General features: G+C 41.4%; 1 protein-coding gene across 4 annotated transcripts in view; it reads right to left on the bottom strand.

Moving 5' to 3' along the window:
• Positions 1-24: 24 nt before the first annotated feature.
• spns1 (spinster homolog 1 (Drosophila)) overlaps positions 25-18,141 on the bottom strand; it is a 30,167-nt gene continuing 12,050 nt past the window's right edge. For 2 of the 4 annotated variants that reach the window (XM_046304737.1, XM_046304736.1), the window contains exons 12-22: positions 15,162-15,201; positions 14,912-14,943; positions 14,761-14,818; positions 14,621-14,670; positions 14,461-14,493; positions 12,505-12,547; positions 11,705-11,781; positions 9,577-9,672; positions 7,800-7,889; positions 5,572-5,661; positions 25-1,208 (exon numbers count right to left, since the gene is read on the bottom strand). In XM_046304737.1, coding sequence (XP_046160693.1) covers positions 1,201-1,208; positions 5,572-5,661; positions 7,800-7,889; positions 9,577-9,672; positions 11,705-11,781; positions 12,505-12,547; positions 14,461-14,493; positions 14,621-14,670; positions 14,761-14,818; positions 14,912-14,943; positions 15,162-15,201 — 617 coding nt within the window. In that variant the 3' untranslated portion in view covers positions 25-1,200. Of the gene's footprint in view, positions 1,209-5,571; positions 5,662-7,799; positions 7,890-9,576; positions 9,673-11,704; positions 11,782-12,504; positions 12,548-14,453; positions 14,494-14,620; positions 14,671-14,760; positions 14,819-14,911; positions 14,944-15,161; positions 15,202-18,141 lie in introns of those variants that run through there. The other 2 variants (XM_046304738.1, XM_046304739.1) reach the window with 2 other exon arrangements.

Genomic DNA, 18,141 nt, shown 5'->3' with positions numbered 1-18,141 from the left:
GAAGGTGAAATGATTGAAAAAGAATCTTGTTCATTTAGATTTATTTAAAAGGTATAGGACAAGCATGTAAACTATGGCGCATCACCCAACACAAATGTTAAGCCCTATTAGTATAGAAAGTCTGCTATAACTTACAGCATTTAATTTTTTACCTCATTCAACATTTTCACATCTTGGAACAGCCTAATATTGACCTAATGGCCTTCAGTTCAGAGAAAGTCAAAATAATGCATAGCAATAAGAATCATGAACTAACCTATGCAGACATTACCGGACGTGTATGGCACTAGGAAAGTTGACAAAACACGATTTAACATTAGGCTACATGCATAGCACTGTGTTAAGCATCAATTTGTTCCCAAACCAGGTGCAGCACCTGTTAAACTAATATCCCTCACAGGGATGACGATTCACACTATCAGAGGACCCAACTTTATGGATGGGATTATGACTAAAATGGGACTGAAATTAGATGTGATTTGTGCTCATGCACATTAGAGCTCTCCCCCAGTGAAACTTATCCTGTCTGAATAGGGCTATAGATTATGGCAGAGCATTTCTTATATAGTGACAAACTTCAACTATAAAATCAGATTTGAATGTAGTTAACATGACTCCACAGTAAAAAAAAAATATAGAAATACATTTAAGAGAAAATGGGTAAACTAGAACGAACATTCTCAGGAGTCGTCAGCAAATCCATACATTGAAAAAGGTAATGCCGCAGCCGTCGGCATGTCAACATGGGTTCAAATCCGGCCTACTGCCCTTCAACACCATCTTTCCCCACTGTCACATATCCTCTCTTTAATAGTCAGGTAAGAGCTTAAAGAAAAAAAATCATTATGGTTATAGCTGGTAGCTCACATAAGCAGCTGGGGCACCAAGAGGTGTTCGAAGGCATTTGTCCTACACCACACAAGTCATACAATAAATTGTACAACATGTCCTCCCTAGGCCTTGCTCATTACCAGTAGTTCGGAGAGAGATGCCTGGTGGATGAGATTAAGGTCTTCTGAAAAGTTTCAGCAGCCACAGCAGTGAGTTGCACAGTGCTCTTGTCCAGATTGCAGAAGCCCCATGTAGATGTTAGTTACGCTGTGTAGTCTTCCCTTTGAGGGATACTTGGTTGCACTCAAATCCAGCAGTCAAGAGACTCATCAATTCCCTCCCCGTCGGAATCAGCTACATGGGGAGGCTTCACATATCTAAGAGGGGGAAAAAAACAAGTTAGTACCTGGTATCACCCACCTGCTTGGTTATTAGATGGTCTAGCAGTTAAGTGGTAGTGTTTTTGCAACATGAAATCTTGTTCAAATCGGTTCATATACACCACCAGGAATTAGACTTTGTAAATTCTGACAATGGAGCACTTAGATATGGTCTTTCATAGTAAGGCATTTGAAAATTGTATTGCAATATAGAGTGGGAAAGCGGCCTTGCGTTTAACAATTAAGTCACTGCAGTAAATAAAGCATCTGTCCTGTCCAGGACCAGTCTATGCAGACCGTGCACCACAGCCAATCGGAAGGCCTATATGCAAATCAGTTTTCCACACTGGCTTGCCATCATTCACTTTAAACTGGACTGTGATTACAGGCCGTAGCAAGTGTGCCTTTAGATCATTAGAACGCATTTCCCAAAAGGCACCTGACTGGATTTCTGCAAATGTGTAAATACCACAGGAGTCCTCCTACATTTGCGAACTTCATAGCCCTATTGATGAAACCATGAAAAGGTAGGCTCGCTCGCTCGCTCCCTCAGTTGTTGATGTGCACAGGCAACTAATGATAGCCAGAGCTAAATCTAACGAGAGAACATTTTATATAAACCCTCAAACTTTTTCAGCTAGTTGGGCATCAGAATCGTACTGATACATGGGGAATAGTAAGTAGCCTGCTTGTCCCAACCCACGTTTTGACAACTGAATGGGACTTTTATCAAATGTGTACATAGGATGCATATAGCATTAAAAGATGATAAATGTGTCCAGCCTTTGCTGCTAAGCATAATACGCTGCGACCCTAGTGAAAAGGTTAACTCATATGGTTTTGTTTGCCACTGCATGGATCCCCAGTTGGATGCAGCATTGCTGTATGGTGCACTCAATGTATTGTCGTTGAGTATACTCGATTTTCTTATACATTTGTTAATTTGACTGAAACAATATTGTCCACTTCCTCGTTTTCGCACAGCTGTCTCATGTTTGTGCAGCGCCATTCAAATTTTAGTGGTCGCATACACATATGTAGCGGGTGTGGCGAAATTCTTGTATCATTGCAAATAGGTCGATTTCTTATTAAACTAAATCTGAAAGGGTTTTACGGAGATTTTTTAAAAATGTAATTTTATGAACCCAACCCCTATCTGTTGCTTTACCTCCACAGACGATGTCATGAAGCACTTCCCGGCTGCAACAAAATAACAAGTGGGAACGGCTTAAAAACAGTCACATGGCTGAATTGAGAAGCGATGAAAGAAAATGAATAGGATTAAATATAGTTTTGTGTTTGTTCAATTTTATTACCATGACTACAAGTAGCACTGAAATTATGCTCCCGTAACATGTATTGTGACAAAAGGACAATCTGTAATAAATAAAAAATGAATACTGTGTCACACATGAGCATAAGGTAACATTACGTATGGCATGTAGTAAACATGTGAATACTACATGTATCACATATAGGAGCATAAGTATTATACATACTGTATAAGATCAAATGTCACGTGAAAATTGTAATTTTCAACATACAAGTGACGTGTGGATGCATTTATTGCAGGTTTTGTTTTTGGTTAATCATTGTTAAGCTTTCAATACCGAAGCCAGACTGCAACATTTTAGTAGCCTAGCTAGTGGCATGTGTCTGTACACTTTCCATCCACTGCGCGCTGTAAACGGGACATACGAAAGCAGTGCAATTGAAGTTGAATTCACTAATGCGAGCACATCACGCTGTAATTTCATTAAGTAAATGACTCAATTGTTGATTCATTTATACATGCCTGTGAGACATTTTCGGCCCGCGAGCCTTGTGTGCTAGCCATTTAGTCAAACTATGACTGACGTGATCATTTCCCTTGCTAGTTTGATTGTATTAACATTCCAAGCCTTAGTTACAGTCGTCCGTTTTCATTCCAAATACTTAGTAATTGAAGATGAAACAGTGCACCCCAAATGGCTAGAGGCAGCAAACAATGTATCAGGCCAGCTGTGATTTTACAACCTGACAGCAATATTTTGGACTACCAAGAAATGGATTGGTGAATTATATTAATCATGTATTTATTATAAATCCCCATGAGCTACTCTTCCTGGGGAACAGCAACATTAAGGCAGTATTACCTTTTTGTAAACATTAATACAGATTTCACAACATATTGTATGCCCTCAGGCCCCTACTCTTAACACATATCTATACCACAAAATCCGTGTGTATGTTATCGTGTGTTTGTATGCATGTGTCTGTGCCTGTGTTTGTGTTGGTTCACAGTCCCCGCTGTTCCATAAGGTGTATTTTTTATCTTTTTTTAAATCAAATTTTACTGCTTGCATGAGTTACTTGATATGGAATAGAGTTCCATGTTGTCATGGCTCTATGCAGTACTGTATGCCTCCCATAGTCTGTTCTGGATTTGGGGACTGTGAAGGGACCTCTGGTGGCATGTCTTGTAGGGTATGCATGGGTGTCTGAGCTGTGTGGCAGTAGTTCAAACCGACAGCTCGGTGTGTTCAACATGTCAATACCTCTCACAAATAAAAGTAGTGATGAAGTCTCTCTCCTCCACTTTGAGCCAGGAGAGATTGACATGCATATAATTAATGTTAGCTCTCTGTACACATCCAAGGGCCAGCCGTGCTGCCCTGTTCTGGGCCAATTGTAATTTTCCTAAGTCCTTTTTTGTGGCACCTGACCACATGACTGAACAGTAGTCCAGGTGCAACAAAACTAGGGCCTGAAGGACCTGCCTCGTTTGATAGTTCTGTTAAGAATGCAGAGCAACGCTTTATTATGGACGGAGTTCTCCCTATCCTAGCTACTGTTGTATCAATATGTTTTGACCATGACAGTTTACAATCCATGGCTACAAGATTACCACAGTCATTACAAGGTTTAGTGAATGATTTGTCCCAAATACAATACTTTTCATTTTGGAAAAGGACTAACTTCTCCTTGCCACCATTCTGAAACTAACTGCAACTATTTAAGTGTTGCAGTCATTTCAGTCGCTGTGGTAGCTGACGTGTATAGTGCTGAGTCAACCGCATACATATACACACTGACTTTAATCAAAGTGGCATGCTGTTAGTAAAGATTGAAAAAAAGGGGCCTAGACAGCTGCCCTGGGGAATTCCTGATTCTACTTGGATTTTGTTGTAGAGGCTTCCATTAAAAAGAGCACCCTCTGTGTTCTGTTAGACAGGTAACTCTTTATCCACAATATAGCTGGGTGTGTAAAGCCATAACACACATGTTTTTCCAGAAACAGACTGACCGATAAATGTCAAAAGCCCCACTGAAGTCCAACAAAACAGCCCCCCAATCTTTCTCTCAGCTAATCAGTGCTGTGCTTGTTGAATGTCCTTCCCGATACGTGTGCTGAAAGTCTGGTGTCAATTTGTTTACTTGTGAAAAAGCATTGTATCTGGTCAAACACCATTTCTCCCAAAAGTTTACAAAGGGTTGGTAACAAGCTGATTAGTCAGCTATTTGAGCCAGTAAAGGGGGCTTTACTATCCTTAGGTAGGGGAAAAATATTTGCTTCCCTCCAGGCCTGAGGGCACACACTTTCTAGCAGGCTTAAATTGAAAATGTGGCAAATAGGAGTGGCAATAACATCCGCTATTATTCTCAGCAATTTTACATCCAACTTTTCAGATCCCAGTGGCTTGTCATTGTTGATAGACAACAATAAGAATAGATGGATGCATTGAACTGCATCCATCTATTCTGCCAATAACACCTTACTGTATGTCATGGAATTTTGAGTTAAAAATAACCTATTTTTAAAACCTCTTCAAAAGTTGGTTTTGAAGCGCACACTGAGAATCTGATATTTTTTACTGATATGATTGTCTGCTTTTTTCATATCTGCAAAGTAGTTAAAAACGTTGTCAGTTCCACTTGAATAATATCAGGGATGTGATCAGGACAACATACAGTAATGGCTACGGGAGGATAGGTCAGTTTCTATCAAATATGAGTAGAGAATAAGGTTGTGTCCCAAATGGCATCCTAATTCCTTTATAGTGAACTACTTTTAACCAGGGTCCATAGGGCTCTCATCAAAAGTAGTGCACTATATTAGGGAATAAGGTGTCATTGGAACATAACACTTTGGAGTATGTGACGCCGCACAGATGTGGAAGAGGAGCGTTACTACTTCATAGGAGAAGAGGCATTGGAAAGAATATGGTGTAATTGCAGACCACAACTCGGGGTGTTTCTTGATGTGGGTGTTCCCTGGGGTTGGGGTTGTCCAAAAAAAAAGCAGGGATTCCCGATTAACCAGGAAAGATCACATCCCTGAAAAGTTATTTTCTATTCAATGTACCAATGTGGGCCATACCTTTAGTATTGACATAGTCGTTGCCTTCTTCATCACTGTCATCACTCTTTCCCACGTCGATATTCATGTTGCCCTCCTCGTCACCGTTTTCTGTGAACACAAACACAGGATTGAGGTATATGCACAGTGCATTCAGAAAGTATTCAGGGCCCTTCCCTTGTTCCACATTTTGTTACCTTACAGCCTTATTCCAAAAATGAATTAAATAAATAAATACATTCCTCAAACTAAACTCAATACCCCATAATGACAAAGCGAAAACAGGTTTGTAGAAATGTTTGCAAATGTATAAAACAATAAACAGAAATAACTTATTTACATAAGTACAGACCCTTTGCTATGAGACATGAAATTGAGCTCAGGTGCATCCTGTTTCCATTGACCATCCTTGAGATGTTTCTACAACTTGGAGTCCACTGGTGGTACATTCAATTGATTGGCCATGATTTGGAAAGGCACACATCTGTCTATATAAAGGTCCCACAGTTGACAGTGCATGTCAGAGCAAAAACGAAGCTATGAGGTTGAAGGAATTGTTATAGTAGAGCTCCGAGACAGGATTGTGTCGAGGCACAGATCTAAGGAAGGGTACCAAAACAATTCTGCAGCATTGAAGGTACACAAGAACAAAGTAACCTCCACCATTCTTAAATGGAAGAAGTTTATAACCACCAAGACTCTTCCTAGAGCTGGCTGCCCGGCCAAACTGAGCAATTGGGGAGAAGGATCTTGGTCAGGGAGGTGACCAAGAACCCGATGGTCAATGATAGAGCTCCAGAGTTCCTCTGTGGAGATTGGAGAACCAGAGCCCGAACTTCAACTAGATCTAACATCTCTGGAGACCTGAAAACAGCTGTGCAGCGACGCTCCCCATCCACTCTGACAGAGCTTGAGAGGATCTGCAGAGAAGCACGGGAGAAACTCCCCAAATATAGGTGCCGAGCTTGTAGCATTATATCCAAGAAGACTCAATCGCTGCCAAAGACGCTTCAACAAAGTACTGAGTAAAGGGATTTTACAAAAGTATTAGATTTGTTTTTATAATTTAGCAAAAAATTCTAAAACCTGTTTTTGCTTTGTCGGCAGGGTAGCCTAGTGGTTAGAGCGTTGGACTAGTAACCGGAAGGTTGCAAGTTCAAACCCCCGAGCTGGTACAAATCTGTCGTTCTGCCCCTGAACAGGCAGTTAACCCACTGTTCCTAGGCCGTCATTGAAAATAAGTCAGTTCTTAACTGACGTGCCTAGTTAAATAAATAAACAAATTAAATACAAATTATGGAGTATTGTGTGTGTGATGAGGAAAAAAACAAATTTAATCAATTTTAGAATGCTGTAACGTAACAAAATGTGGAAAAAGTCAAGGGGTCTAAATACTTTCCGAAGGCACTGTATTGTCATGCATTTCACTTATCACTTCAACTGAATCATTTAAAAAATATATATATTGTAATATCCATGTGTTTAAGTTTTATTTGGATATAAAAATTTTAAAAAAGCATTCAACCACAAGATGTCACAAAAGCCCTATTCGCAAGGGACTAGTATTACTGGTTATTATTGGTTATGTAGGTAATTATTTCCCCAGAATTTCAGTGTTTCCATTGGACAATTCAGACTGGATTAGTTTTACCAAACTGCCCCTGTAATTATCCCCCCCCCCCCATTCAAAACTGACCATTATGACAGTAGTCTGAACGCTCTGCTAGACATGAAGATATTTCACATCTAGGAATAGTTTAATACGGACCTAATGGCCTTCAGTTTGGAGAAAGTCAAAATATTAATGCATAGCAATAAGAACCATGAACTGTAACCTATGCAGATATTTAATTACCTGACATAGTTGCCAATTTATCAATTCATTGCCACAATACTGTCCACATTATCTTTTAAAAAGAGAAGTATGGCACTAGGAAGGTTGATGTGTGACAAAACAGATCCTTCACCTGTGGGCTACGTGCATAGCACTTTGTTGTAAGCATGAACTTGTTCCCATGTTCTTACCCAAACTAGGTGAGGCACCTGTTAAAACGCTAATGTCGCTCAAAACACAGGGATGACGATCCATGTTAGTAATAAAGTAATCCGTTTATAAAGAGCTCACTCCTTCCAAGGCATAAAGAGTTCCATGGGTTATTACAACGGTCAAAAAAGCAGGGATTCTTGATTAAATCAGGAACATCCCTGAAAAGTTGGATTCTAATTCAATGTGCCAATGTGGGCCATACCTTTAGTATTGACATAGTCGTTGCTGCCTTCATCACTGTCGTCACTCTTTCCCAGGTCGACATTCATATTGCCCTCCTCGTCACCGTTTTCTGTGAGAACACAAACAGGATTGAGGTATAGAGTGCATTCAAAATTGTATTCAGACCTTCCCCTTTTCCACATTTTGTTACGTTACAGCCTTATTCCAACATGGATGAAATAGTTCCACCCCCCCTCATCAATCTACACACAATATCCCATAATGACAGCAGAAACTGGTTATTAGAACATTTTGCAAATGTATTAAAAACAAAACATTTAAATATCCCATTGACGTAAGTATTCAGACCCAGTACTTTGTTGAAGCACCTTTGGCAGCGAATACTCCTCTCAAGCTCTGTCAGGTTGGATGGGGAGCATCGCTGCACAGCTATTTTCAAGTCTCTCTCCAGAGAGGTTTGATCGGGTTCAGGTCCAGGTTCTGGCTAGGCCACTCAAGGACATTGAGACTTGTCCCGAAGCCACTCCTGTATTGTCTTGGCTGTGTGCTTTGGGTCGTTGTCCTATTGGAAGGTGAACCGTCGCCCCAGTCTGAGGTCCTGAATGCTCTGGAGCAGGTTTTCATCAAGGATCTCTCTGTAATTTGCTCCGTTCATCTTTGCCTCAATCCTGACTGGTCTCCCAGTCCCTGCCACTGAAAAACAACCCACAGCATGATGCTGCCACCACCATGCTTCACCGTTGGGATGGTATTGCCCAAGAGATGAGCGCTGCCTGGTTTCCTCCAGATGTGACCCTTGGCATTCAGGCTAAATAGTTCAATCTTGGTTTTATCAGACCAGAGTAACTTGTTTCTCATGGTCTGAGAGTCCTTTACGTGCTTTTGGCAAACTCCAAGCTGCCTGTCAAGTGCCTTTTACTGAGGAGAGGCTTCCGTCTGGACACTCCACCATAAAAGCCTGATTGGTGGAGTGCTGCAGAGATGTTTGTCCTTCTGGAAGGTTCTCCCATCTCCACAGAGGAACTCTAGAGTTCTGTCAGTGTGACCATCAGGTTCTTGGTCACCTCCTTGACCAAGCCCCTTTTCTCCCGATTGCTCAGTTTGGCTGGACGGCCAGCTCTAGGAAGAGTCTTGGGGGTTCTAAATTTCTTCCATTTAAGAATGATGGAAGCCACTGTGTTCTTGGGGACCTTAAATGCTACAGAATTTCTTTGGTACCCTTCCCCAGATCTGTGCCTCGACACAATCCTGTCTCGGAGCTCTACGTACAATTCCTTCGACCTCATGGCTTGGTTTTTACTCTGACACGCACTATCAACTGTGGGACCTTATATAGACAGGTGTGTGCCTTTCCAAACAAGCAATGGGATTTACCACAGGTGGACTCCAATGAAGTTGAAGAAACATCTCAAGGATGATCAATGCAAACATGATGCACCTGAGCTTAATTTCAAGCCTCATAGCAAGGGTATAAATACTTATGTGAATAAGGTATGTTAATTTATTTGTAATTATTTTGCTAAAATTTCTAAAAACCTGGGTTCGCTTTAAGCATCAATTTGTTCCCATGTTCATACCCAAACTGGGTGCAGCACCTGTTAAACTCTCCAATATCGCTCGAAAACACAGGGATGACAATCCGGGTTATAAAATCCGTTTTAAAGAGCCCACTCCTTCCAAGGCATAAAGAGTTCCATGGGTTATTACAACGGTCAAAAAAGCAGGGATTCCCGATTTAAAATCAGGAACATCCCTGAAAAGTTAGATCCTATTCAATGTGCCAATGTGGGCCATACCTTTAGTATTGACATAGTCGTTGCTGCCTTCATCACTGTCGTCACTCTTTCCCACGTCGATATTCATATTGATTTTCATAACCGCGCCACTGTTTTCTGTGAACACACAAAAACACACAGGATTGAGGTATATACTGTATATGGACACTCCAGTCTAAAACCAGTGATGTTTATACTGATAAACCTAGAAGACGGATTTCTATTGCATCACTCACCCTGCTCTTTGTCCTCGTCTGCTTCCACATTGACATATCATATGAACGCGATGTGAATACTCCAGACTGCATTTTATTAGTAATATTTCGTGGCCCATCAAGATGCCTTTTCCTGATTTCTAAACCTCTGTATAAAATGGTCTGCACATGTGCTTCACAAAAACTGGAATGAGGAAATAAATATGCTGCTGCTCGCAGCATATCCATTCTAATGAGTGCTCTATTCAAGCTGCGTCGCTGAAGCGTTCCAGATTAGGCACTAGAAATGTTAAGGTAATTTGAAACGTTCACCTTGAATTCAGTTTTCGCCAAAGCGGGAACATAGCCTTTACATTTCAATCACGCTGTAAAAGCTGAACTTCTGCCATAAGGTTTGAATACAGCCCTAAAAATCAACAAAAACTCAGTCTCCTAATCTACATACTGTCACGAATTGGACTTGTGATTTCAACTGAAATGTTTTATTGTGTATGTATTTTGTAATATCCACGTGTTCTTTAAAGTCCTATTCGCACAGGACTAGTATCACTATAGAATGTCATTTATGTGGAAAAAGTATACATTGTCATACTTCAGTAAAAGTAAATAGAAAATTGCTCAAGTAAGTGTCACCCAGTAAAATAGTACCTGAGTAAAAGTCTAAAATGATTTGATTTGAACTATACTTAAGTATCAAAAGTAAATGTAATTGCTAAAATATACTTGTGTAAAAGTAGAGATTCTTCCAAATTCTTTATAATAAGCAAACTAGGCAGCACCAATTTATTTTGTACTTTTGCATAGCATGGGCCACACTCCAACATCATTTACAAATGAAGCACGTGTGTTCAGTGAGTCCGCCTGATCAGCGGCAGTTGGGATGTTCTCTTGATAGGTGTGATTTGGACAATTTTCCTGTCATGTTAGGCATTCAAAATGTAACGAGTACTTTTGGGCGTCAGGGAAAATGTATGGAGTAAAAATGAATCATTTTATTTTGGAATGAGGTAAAAGGTTGTCAAATGTAAAATAGTAATGTACAGATACCCCAAAAAACAACTGAAGTGGTACTTTAAAGTAATTTTACTTAAGTACTTTACACCACTGGTTATGTAACCATTACCCCAGCATGTCTGTTTTTTCCAGTGGATGTTTCGGACGTTACCAAAATGCCCCTGTAATTACCAATTACACCCCCCCATTCAAAATTGACAGTAGTCTGAAGGTTCTGCTAGACATGAAGATATTTCACGTCTAGGATTAGCCTAATACGGACCTAATGGCCTTCAGTTTGGAGAAAGTCAAAATATTAATGCATAGCCATAAGAACCATGAACTGTAACCTATGCAGACATTTAATTACCGGACGTATTTGGCAATTAATTTATCCATTGACAATATCGTCCACTCCATCTTTTAAAAAGAGAAGTATGGCACTAGGAAGGTTGATGTGTGACAAAACAGATCCTTCACCTGTGGGCTACGTGCATAGCACTTTCTTAAGCATGAACTTATTCCCGTGTTCTTACCCAAACTAGTTGCAGCACCTGTTAAAAACTCTAATATCCCTCAAAACACAGAAATGACCTGTGAGTCTGCCAAAAAAAACAGGACGTTTTTAGGGCTGGGACAATAAACTTCCTGCCAGGTAAAAATGACTGACATGGCAGATTCGGATGGGACTAAAATGACAGATTATTCGCACGGGACTAGTAATTACTATAGAACGGCAGCTATGTAATCATTACCACAGAATGTCCGTTTTTCAAGTGGACTATTTGGACGGGATTAGTTTTACCAAATTACGGATGTGGTGATTTGTGCTCGTAATTATGTGCACATTACCTGAGCTCCCCCATTAAAATGTATCCCGTCCGAATAGGGCTATAGTAATGAGTCATTTTCAGTCATCTCTCCATCCTACGTTAACCTACCTGTGCTTTGGGAGCTTAGACATTGGTTGGAATGACGCAGAGACCCAGTCCCAGGAAGAACTGATGGTAACACCATTCTATAAAGGAGCGAGAGAGAGGTTACACAAAACCCAAGAGACTCCAGTACTCTATAGCCACAGAAGACAGTCTACACAGTAACAATTGCCACTTTTTTCCCCGGAAGTTCTGGAAATGCAAAGTAACATTCACAGTGAGGCACTGACATACACTGAGTATAAAAAAAACATTAAGAGCACCTGCTCTTTCCATGACACAGACTGACCAGGTGAATCCAGGAGAATTCCATGATTCCTTATTGATGTCACTTGTTAAATCCAATTCAAATCAGTGTAGATGAAGGGGAGAGACAGGTTAAAGAAGGATTTTTAAGCCTTGAGCCAACTGAGACATGGATTGTGTATGAGTGCCATTCAGAGGGTGAATGGGCAAGACAAAATATTTAAGTGCCATTTCGAATGGGGTATGGTAGTAGGTGCCAGGCACACCTGTTTCTGTCAAGAACTACAATGCTGCTGGGTTTTTCACACTCAACAGTTGTGTGATTCAAGAATGATCACCCACCCAAAGAACATCCAGACAACTTGACACAATCTGTGGGAAGCATTGGAGTCAACATGGGCCAGTATCCTTGTGGAACACTTTCAACACCTTGTAGAGTCCATGCCCCAATGAATTGAGGCTCTTCTGAAGGAAAGGGGGGGGTTGCAACTCAATATATGGAAGGTCTTCCTAATGTTTGGTATACTCAGTGTAATTTTTAAAATTAAATTAATACTCACAGGTAGCCTGATCCTTGTTCATAGCTGTCCTCGTTGACATACTCTATAGAACAGAGATGGGAGACACACACACATGGCTGTCAATCAATCATGTCAGAGAATAATGTGCCTTTGGAAAGTATTCAGACCCCTGGACTTTCCACATTTTGTGACATTACAGCCTTATTCTAAAAATGGATTAAATACAAAAATATGCTCAGCAATCTACACACAGTACCCCATAAAGGGAAAAAAACAGGTTTATAGACATTTTTGCAAATGTATTAAAAAACCAGAAATACCTTATTTGCATAAGTATTCAGTCCCTTTGCTATAAGACTCAAAATTGAGCTCAGGTGCATCCTGTTTCCATTGATGTGTCTACATCTTGGAGTCCACCTGTGATAAATTAAATTGATTGGACATGATTTGGAAAGGCACACACTTGTCTATATAAGGTCCCACAGTTCACAGTGCATGTCAGAGCAAAAACCAAGCCATGAGGTCAAAGGAATTGTCCGTAGAGCTCAGAGACAGGATTATGTCGAGGCACAGATCTGGGGAAGGGTACCAAAACATTTCTGTAGCATTGAAGGTCCCCAAGAACACAGTGGCTTCAATCATTCTTAAATGGAAGAAGTTTGGAACCACCAAAAGGCTTCCTAGAGCTGGTCACCCGGCCAAACAGAGCAATCAGGTGAAAATGGTCTTGGTCAGGGAGGTGACCAAGAACCTGATGGTCAATGACAGAGCTCTAGAGTTCCTCTGTGGAGATGGGAGAACCTTCCAGAATGACAAACATCTCTGCAGCATTCCACCAATCAGGCCACTCTTCAGTAAAAGGCACATGACAGGCCACTTGGAGTTTGCCAAAAGGACTCTCAAACCACGAAAAACAAAATTCCCTGGTCTGATGAAACCAAGATTGAACTCTTTGGCCTGAATGTTAAATGTCACGTCTGGAGAAAACCTGGCACCATTCCCTACGGTGAAGCATGGTGGTGGCAGCACCATTCTGTGGGGATGTTTTTCAGCGGCAGGGACTGGGAGACTAGCAGGATCTAGGCAAAGATGAATGGAGCAAAGTACAGAGATCTTTGATGAAAACCTGCTCCAGAGCGCTCAGGGCCTCAGACTGGGGGGGCGAAGTTTCACCTTCCAACAGGACAACGACCCAAAGCACAAAGCCAAGACAACGCAGGAGTGGCTTCAGGACAAGTATCAATGTCCTTGAATGGCCCAGCCAGAACCCGGATTTCAACCCAATCTAACATCTCTGAAGAGACCTGAAAATAGCTGTGCAGCAACACTCCACATCCAACCGGTCACAGCTTTAGAGGATCTGCAGAGAAGAATGGGAGAAACTCCCAAAATACAGGTGTGCCAAGCTTGTAGTGTCATACCCAAGAAGCCTCGAGGCTGTAATCGCTGAAAAAGGTGCTTCAACAAAGTACTGAGGAAAGGGAATACTTATTTAAATGCTTTTTCATTATGGGGTATTGTATGTAGATTGATGGGGGAAAAAACTATTTAATCAATTTTAGAATAAGACTGAAAACTTAAAATGTGGAAAAAGTTAAGGGGTCTGAATACTTTCCGAAGGCAATGGTTTAATGTCCAAATATCCGAATGAATGCGAGTAGGTGCACATGTAGGCAGGTACAGTAGCCTAGCAGTTAGAGCATTGGGCCCGTAACCAAAAGGTTGCTGGTTCAAATACCCAAGCCAACAAGGTGAAAAACCTGTCGATATGCCCTTGAGCAAGACACTTAAACCCTGGCTCCATATGGCTGACCATGTAAAACAATACATTTCACTGCACCTATTTGGTGTGTACCGGTATGTGACAATAAAACACACATTTTCACCTAAGGAGCAATGTGCCATTTTTCAAAACTTCTTCAGCAGTTGCTGTACACACAAGTTTGAGGCGATCAGTGTTATTGAACACGGCAGGATATTTAACGTACACATTACCATCTCTTGGACTCTCATAGTCGTCATTACTCTCTGCAAGAAAAAGAGCAAACTATTAAGAAGGAACTGAACTGTGACGTTAGAGATGGCGGCGGGAGGAGGAAGACAACAAGTGGAGAAAATAGACATCTAATGTAGGAGGAAGAGCGAGACATCTCACCATTTTCAGTCGGTGTGACAGAGTTCGGTCTCAGAACGATCTGTGGCGAACTGTGGGATAGAAAGTCAGGTACATTTCACTTGACGGGTAATATGAGTCATTGTGTGTGTGTGTGTGTGTGTGTGTGTGTAGTAGCTCACATGGGCGAAAGAAGGCTGGAAGGAGGAGCACCCCAGCTTGTGGCAGCAGAGGGGTTGTCTGAGGACGAAGGTTCATCATCATCATCCATTTTTCTGAAGACGTTTCATGAAAAGATTTGGGTAGAACTTTAGTCATCACACACATACTCACATGGTGGGCGGGCCAAGCCAAATCCTAGGGTGCTGAGTGGGGAAGAAATCAGAGCGTTGGTAGAGGTTTGTACATGCACGGATATCAATTGGAGATTTGTGCAAACATTCAGGCGCACTTCTGGTTCTCTTGTCTGGTACACTTACACAGTGCACCGGACATATATTACAAGTGCCACACAAACTTTTGAATATTTGGTTTCATTTTTATTAATAGGCACTGAATTGTTGTTTAATGAAAAAGTGCTTACTGCTGAGTGTAATCCTCACTGTAATGCTGCTGAATGGACGCTGAGGAGAAAGAAAATGAAGTTCGTTAAATTAGTTTTTTAAAATGTCTAATAATTGACATTTCACCTTTTTTTTTACCAGTTAAGCTGACTGAGAAGAACACTTTCATTTACAGCGACAACATTTACTACATAGAGCCCAATTTAATTCAATAAAACTTTATTGATTCCCTCAAAAAAGGTACAGTAACAAAGTCTTGGTATTACTAGGCAGGTTGTGTCTTCTGCAGCTGAGACACAGGCCAGTCAACAGGATGAGTGACAGGGCAACCGCTCCACTCAGCAGCAACGCATACAGTTGCACAGACACCTCCATCACTGTCTGCAGGAATAACACAAACTCATCCAGTTAGATGACACAACACTATTAAAGCATTATGCTGTCTTCTCTGACCTAGTTTAAGACTAGTCTTGGACTAAGAAGCAAGTTTAAATTGAGAATCTCCATTTAGTGTTTTTTGTTGTTGTGCAAGACAAAAATAATGGCCCCGTAACATCAAAACATTTTTGAAAAATATCACCTCTGAATAGGAATGTGGTTGTCATTGTTAAATCATCATCTCATTTTCCTTCCTTGTGGTTTTTGATTCTCCATTTCACACAAGCCGTCTCTAACTTTCTTTCTAAGTATCAGCGGTTCAGTTCAGCTTCCTAATGCCAGGAAATTAATTTCCTGCATTTTTTAAAAGTTAGACAATACCAGCACACTTAACACACTGTATGTGTAAATCACACACCTTTCTGTATGTCACATAATATCTACAGTACCGTGGCACATAAAACTCCATGCAAAACTAACACATTAAATAAGACTACCTCAAGAGCAGACACGACTACAATGACACTACGGTGTGGTACCATAGTGCTGGCATTTACTAATTTGCAGTACCTTGCTCCCTCCAAACCTTTTAATAGGTAGTGAGTTGAACTCAAAAGGGCCCATCATTGTGACAAATGGTGTCTATTTTGTGTCACGACACTCCTCCTGGAGAGAGCCATGAGGAGGGTGACTTTTCTGCCAAATTCAGACTGATCTAGATTTGAGAGAGAGAAGGGGAGCGAGGGACGGCTGATCTGAAGGGCGAGCTCAGACCCAGTTAGGTGGTAAAGTACAGAGCTGCTGAACCTGAGGAGTTCAGAAAACCTGGGCCCTGTGCAGGTGGCCATGATGTTGAAGAACATTCAGATTCAGTCATAAAGTCATTTAGATCTATAACATTGTGAACATGTCTCCATTCTGAATTCATAGTGGGTTAATCAACATAGTTGAGTACCAGGGATGGGGTCAATTCCAGAAGTACACTGAAACTCCAATACTTTTCAATGCTTTTCACTGGGGAAAATGTGGAATTGGGTTTACTTTCTGGTTGACCCCAACCCAGGTGAATAAATCAACAAGTTACTTCTTCACGTCTAGCTTATTCTCTACTAATCTAGAGGTTAAGAAACTAGGCATAAAGTAGGAGTCAATCAGTGAAGGGAGTTCTTACCAGCACGTGTTGTGTAGATTTCCAACAGAGCGTTAGGTCGTAGGTTGCTGATGATCTGCCAGGTGGTCAATGAAACTGGTTCTAAACTGGAGGCCGAGTTGACCCCAATCCAATCCCCAGACCAGCTCAGTCGTCAGCTACACTGAGATGCGCCATTTTGGATGCATCTGATCTTCTGTCTGTTGCTCAAATCCCTATCCTACCACATGCAACTCTTCCTAGCTGTTCTTTTTGTTCACTCTTGAGTTTTCCCTCCCTTTCAGTTAACTGTAAGGAACCTAGACTATAGCAGCTTGACATCGGTTCCTTCCTCGATGCACCTTTTGGTCTGCATGACCTGTTCAGTCACCTCCTCCTTCCCTTCCTCCCTCACTCTTCTCATCAACTCTCCTACCCCGCTGTCATCTCAGCCTCCCCCAATGTGTATTTTTTCTAGCATTCTCACAATGTTGTTTCAGATCACCTCTCCCCACCACCGTATCTCTGATCTTATCGCCTCCTTCTCACTACCTTTCTTGGAGAGACTTGAAAGGCACATTAAAATACAGGGACTGACAAATGTTCAGTTCATGGTTCAAAAGATGTAGCATCCTATAGATCTAAATCAAAATCCTACGACAGGGTACCCCAAGGGTCTGTATTTGGACCAAAATTTATGCTGTAGAGGGAACAGTGAGAACAGCATAAGAAGTGGCCAATATTCAGACGCTTGGCTATTATTTGGTCCATGCGAATCAATAATCAGTTACAGTCAACTAATACTTGAGCTGTCAGTAATGCATTATTTTTGAGTCAGGGATGTAGAATCTGAAAGTCAATTCAAATGTCAGTTAGATAAAGTGTATGACAGACATGGAATGGCAAATCATGACAGGTGCCTTCTATAGCACTGTGTGTGTTTCCAGCTTCATCAGTGTAGTCAATATTATTCTCTCCAGAATCATTTTAGGGGAAATGTTTCCACCACTATAGACGCTCGTCTAGCAGACCGCCATCAGAAAAGCTGGTTGGCATGGCACCCACACATATAAAATGGCTGCCGGGTGCCTCTGTGGTAGCGTTTAGTGTTACCATCCTGGTTTAACTGCCAGAGCCTCTGAGAAGACGCTAGTTCTCAGAAGAACTCAGAAATGTCAAACTGCTCTGGACACAGTTTCACAGCAGCGTTACGATTGAATAGTGTGAACGTTGTAAAGCAAGTCAAAGCAAGTCGCTTGTGCCTCGCTCCCCCTCCCCCCAGGAAACCACACCAACGGAAGGAAGCCGTGAGCTCCTCTCTCTCTCTCCAGAAAAGAGAGAGACTGTGTAGACAACTGAGAAAAAAAACGAGGAGGAATTCCTGAATAAGTGAGAGGGAGGTCAGAGGAGACAAGAGGGAAAGGTGTAGAAAGGCTGAATGAGAGGTTACAGCTGCACTTGGTGTATTTGTACAGCAGAGTATACAACCCTTC

The sequence above is a fragment of the Oncorhynchus gorbuscha genome, linkage group LG16 (assembly GCF_021184085.1).
Source record: "Oncorhynchus gorbuscha isolate QuinsamMale2020 ecotype Even-year linkage group LG16, OgorEven_v1.0, whole genome shotgun sequence".
In the NCBI taxonomy this organism is placed as follows: domain Eukaryota; kingdom Metazoa; phylum Chordata; class Actinopteri; order Salmoniformes; family Salmonidae; genus Oncorhynchus; species Oncorhynchus gorbuscha.
Note: the sequence above shows the minus strand (reverse complement) of the source record. Positions and strands in the feature narration are given on the sequence as shown.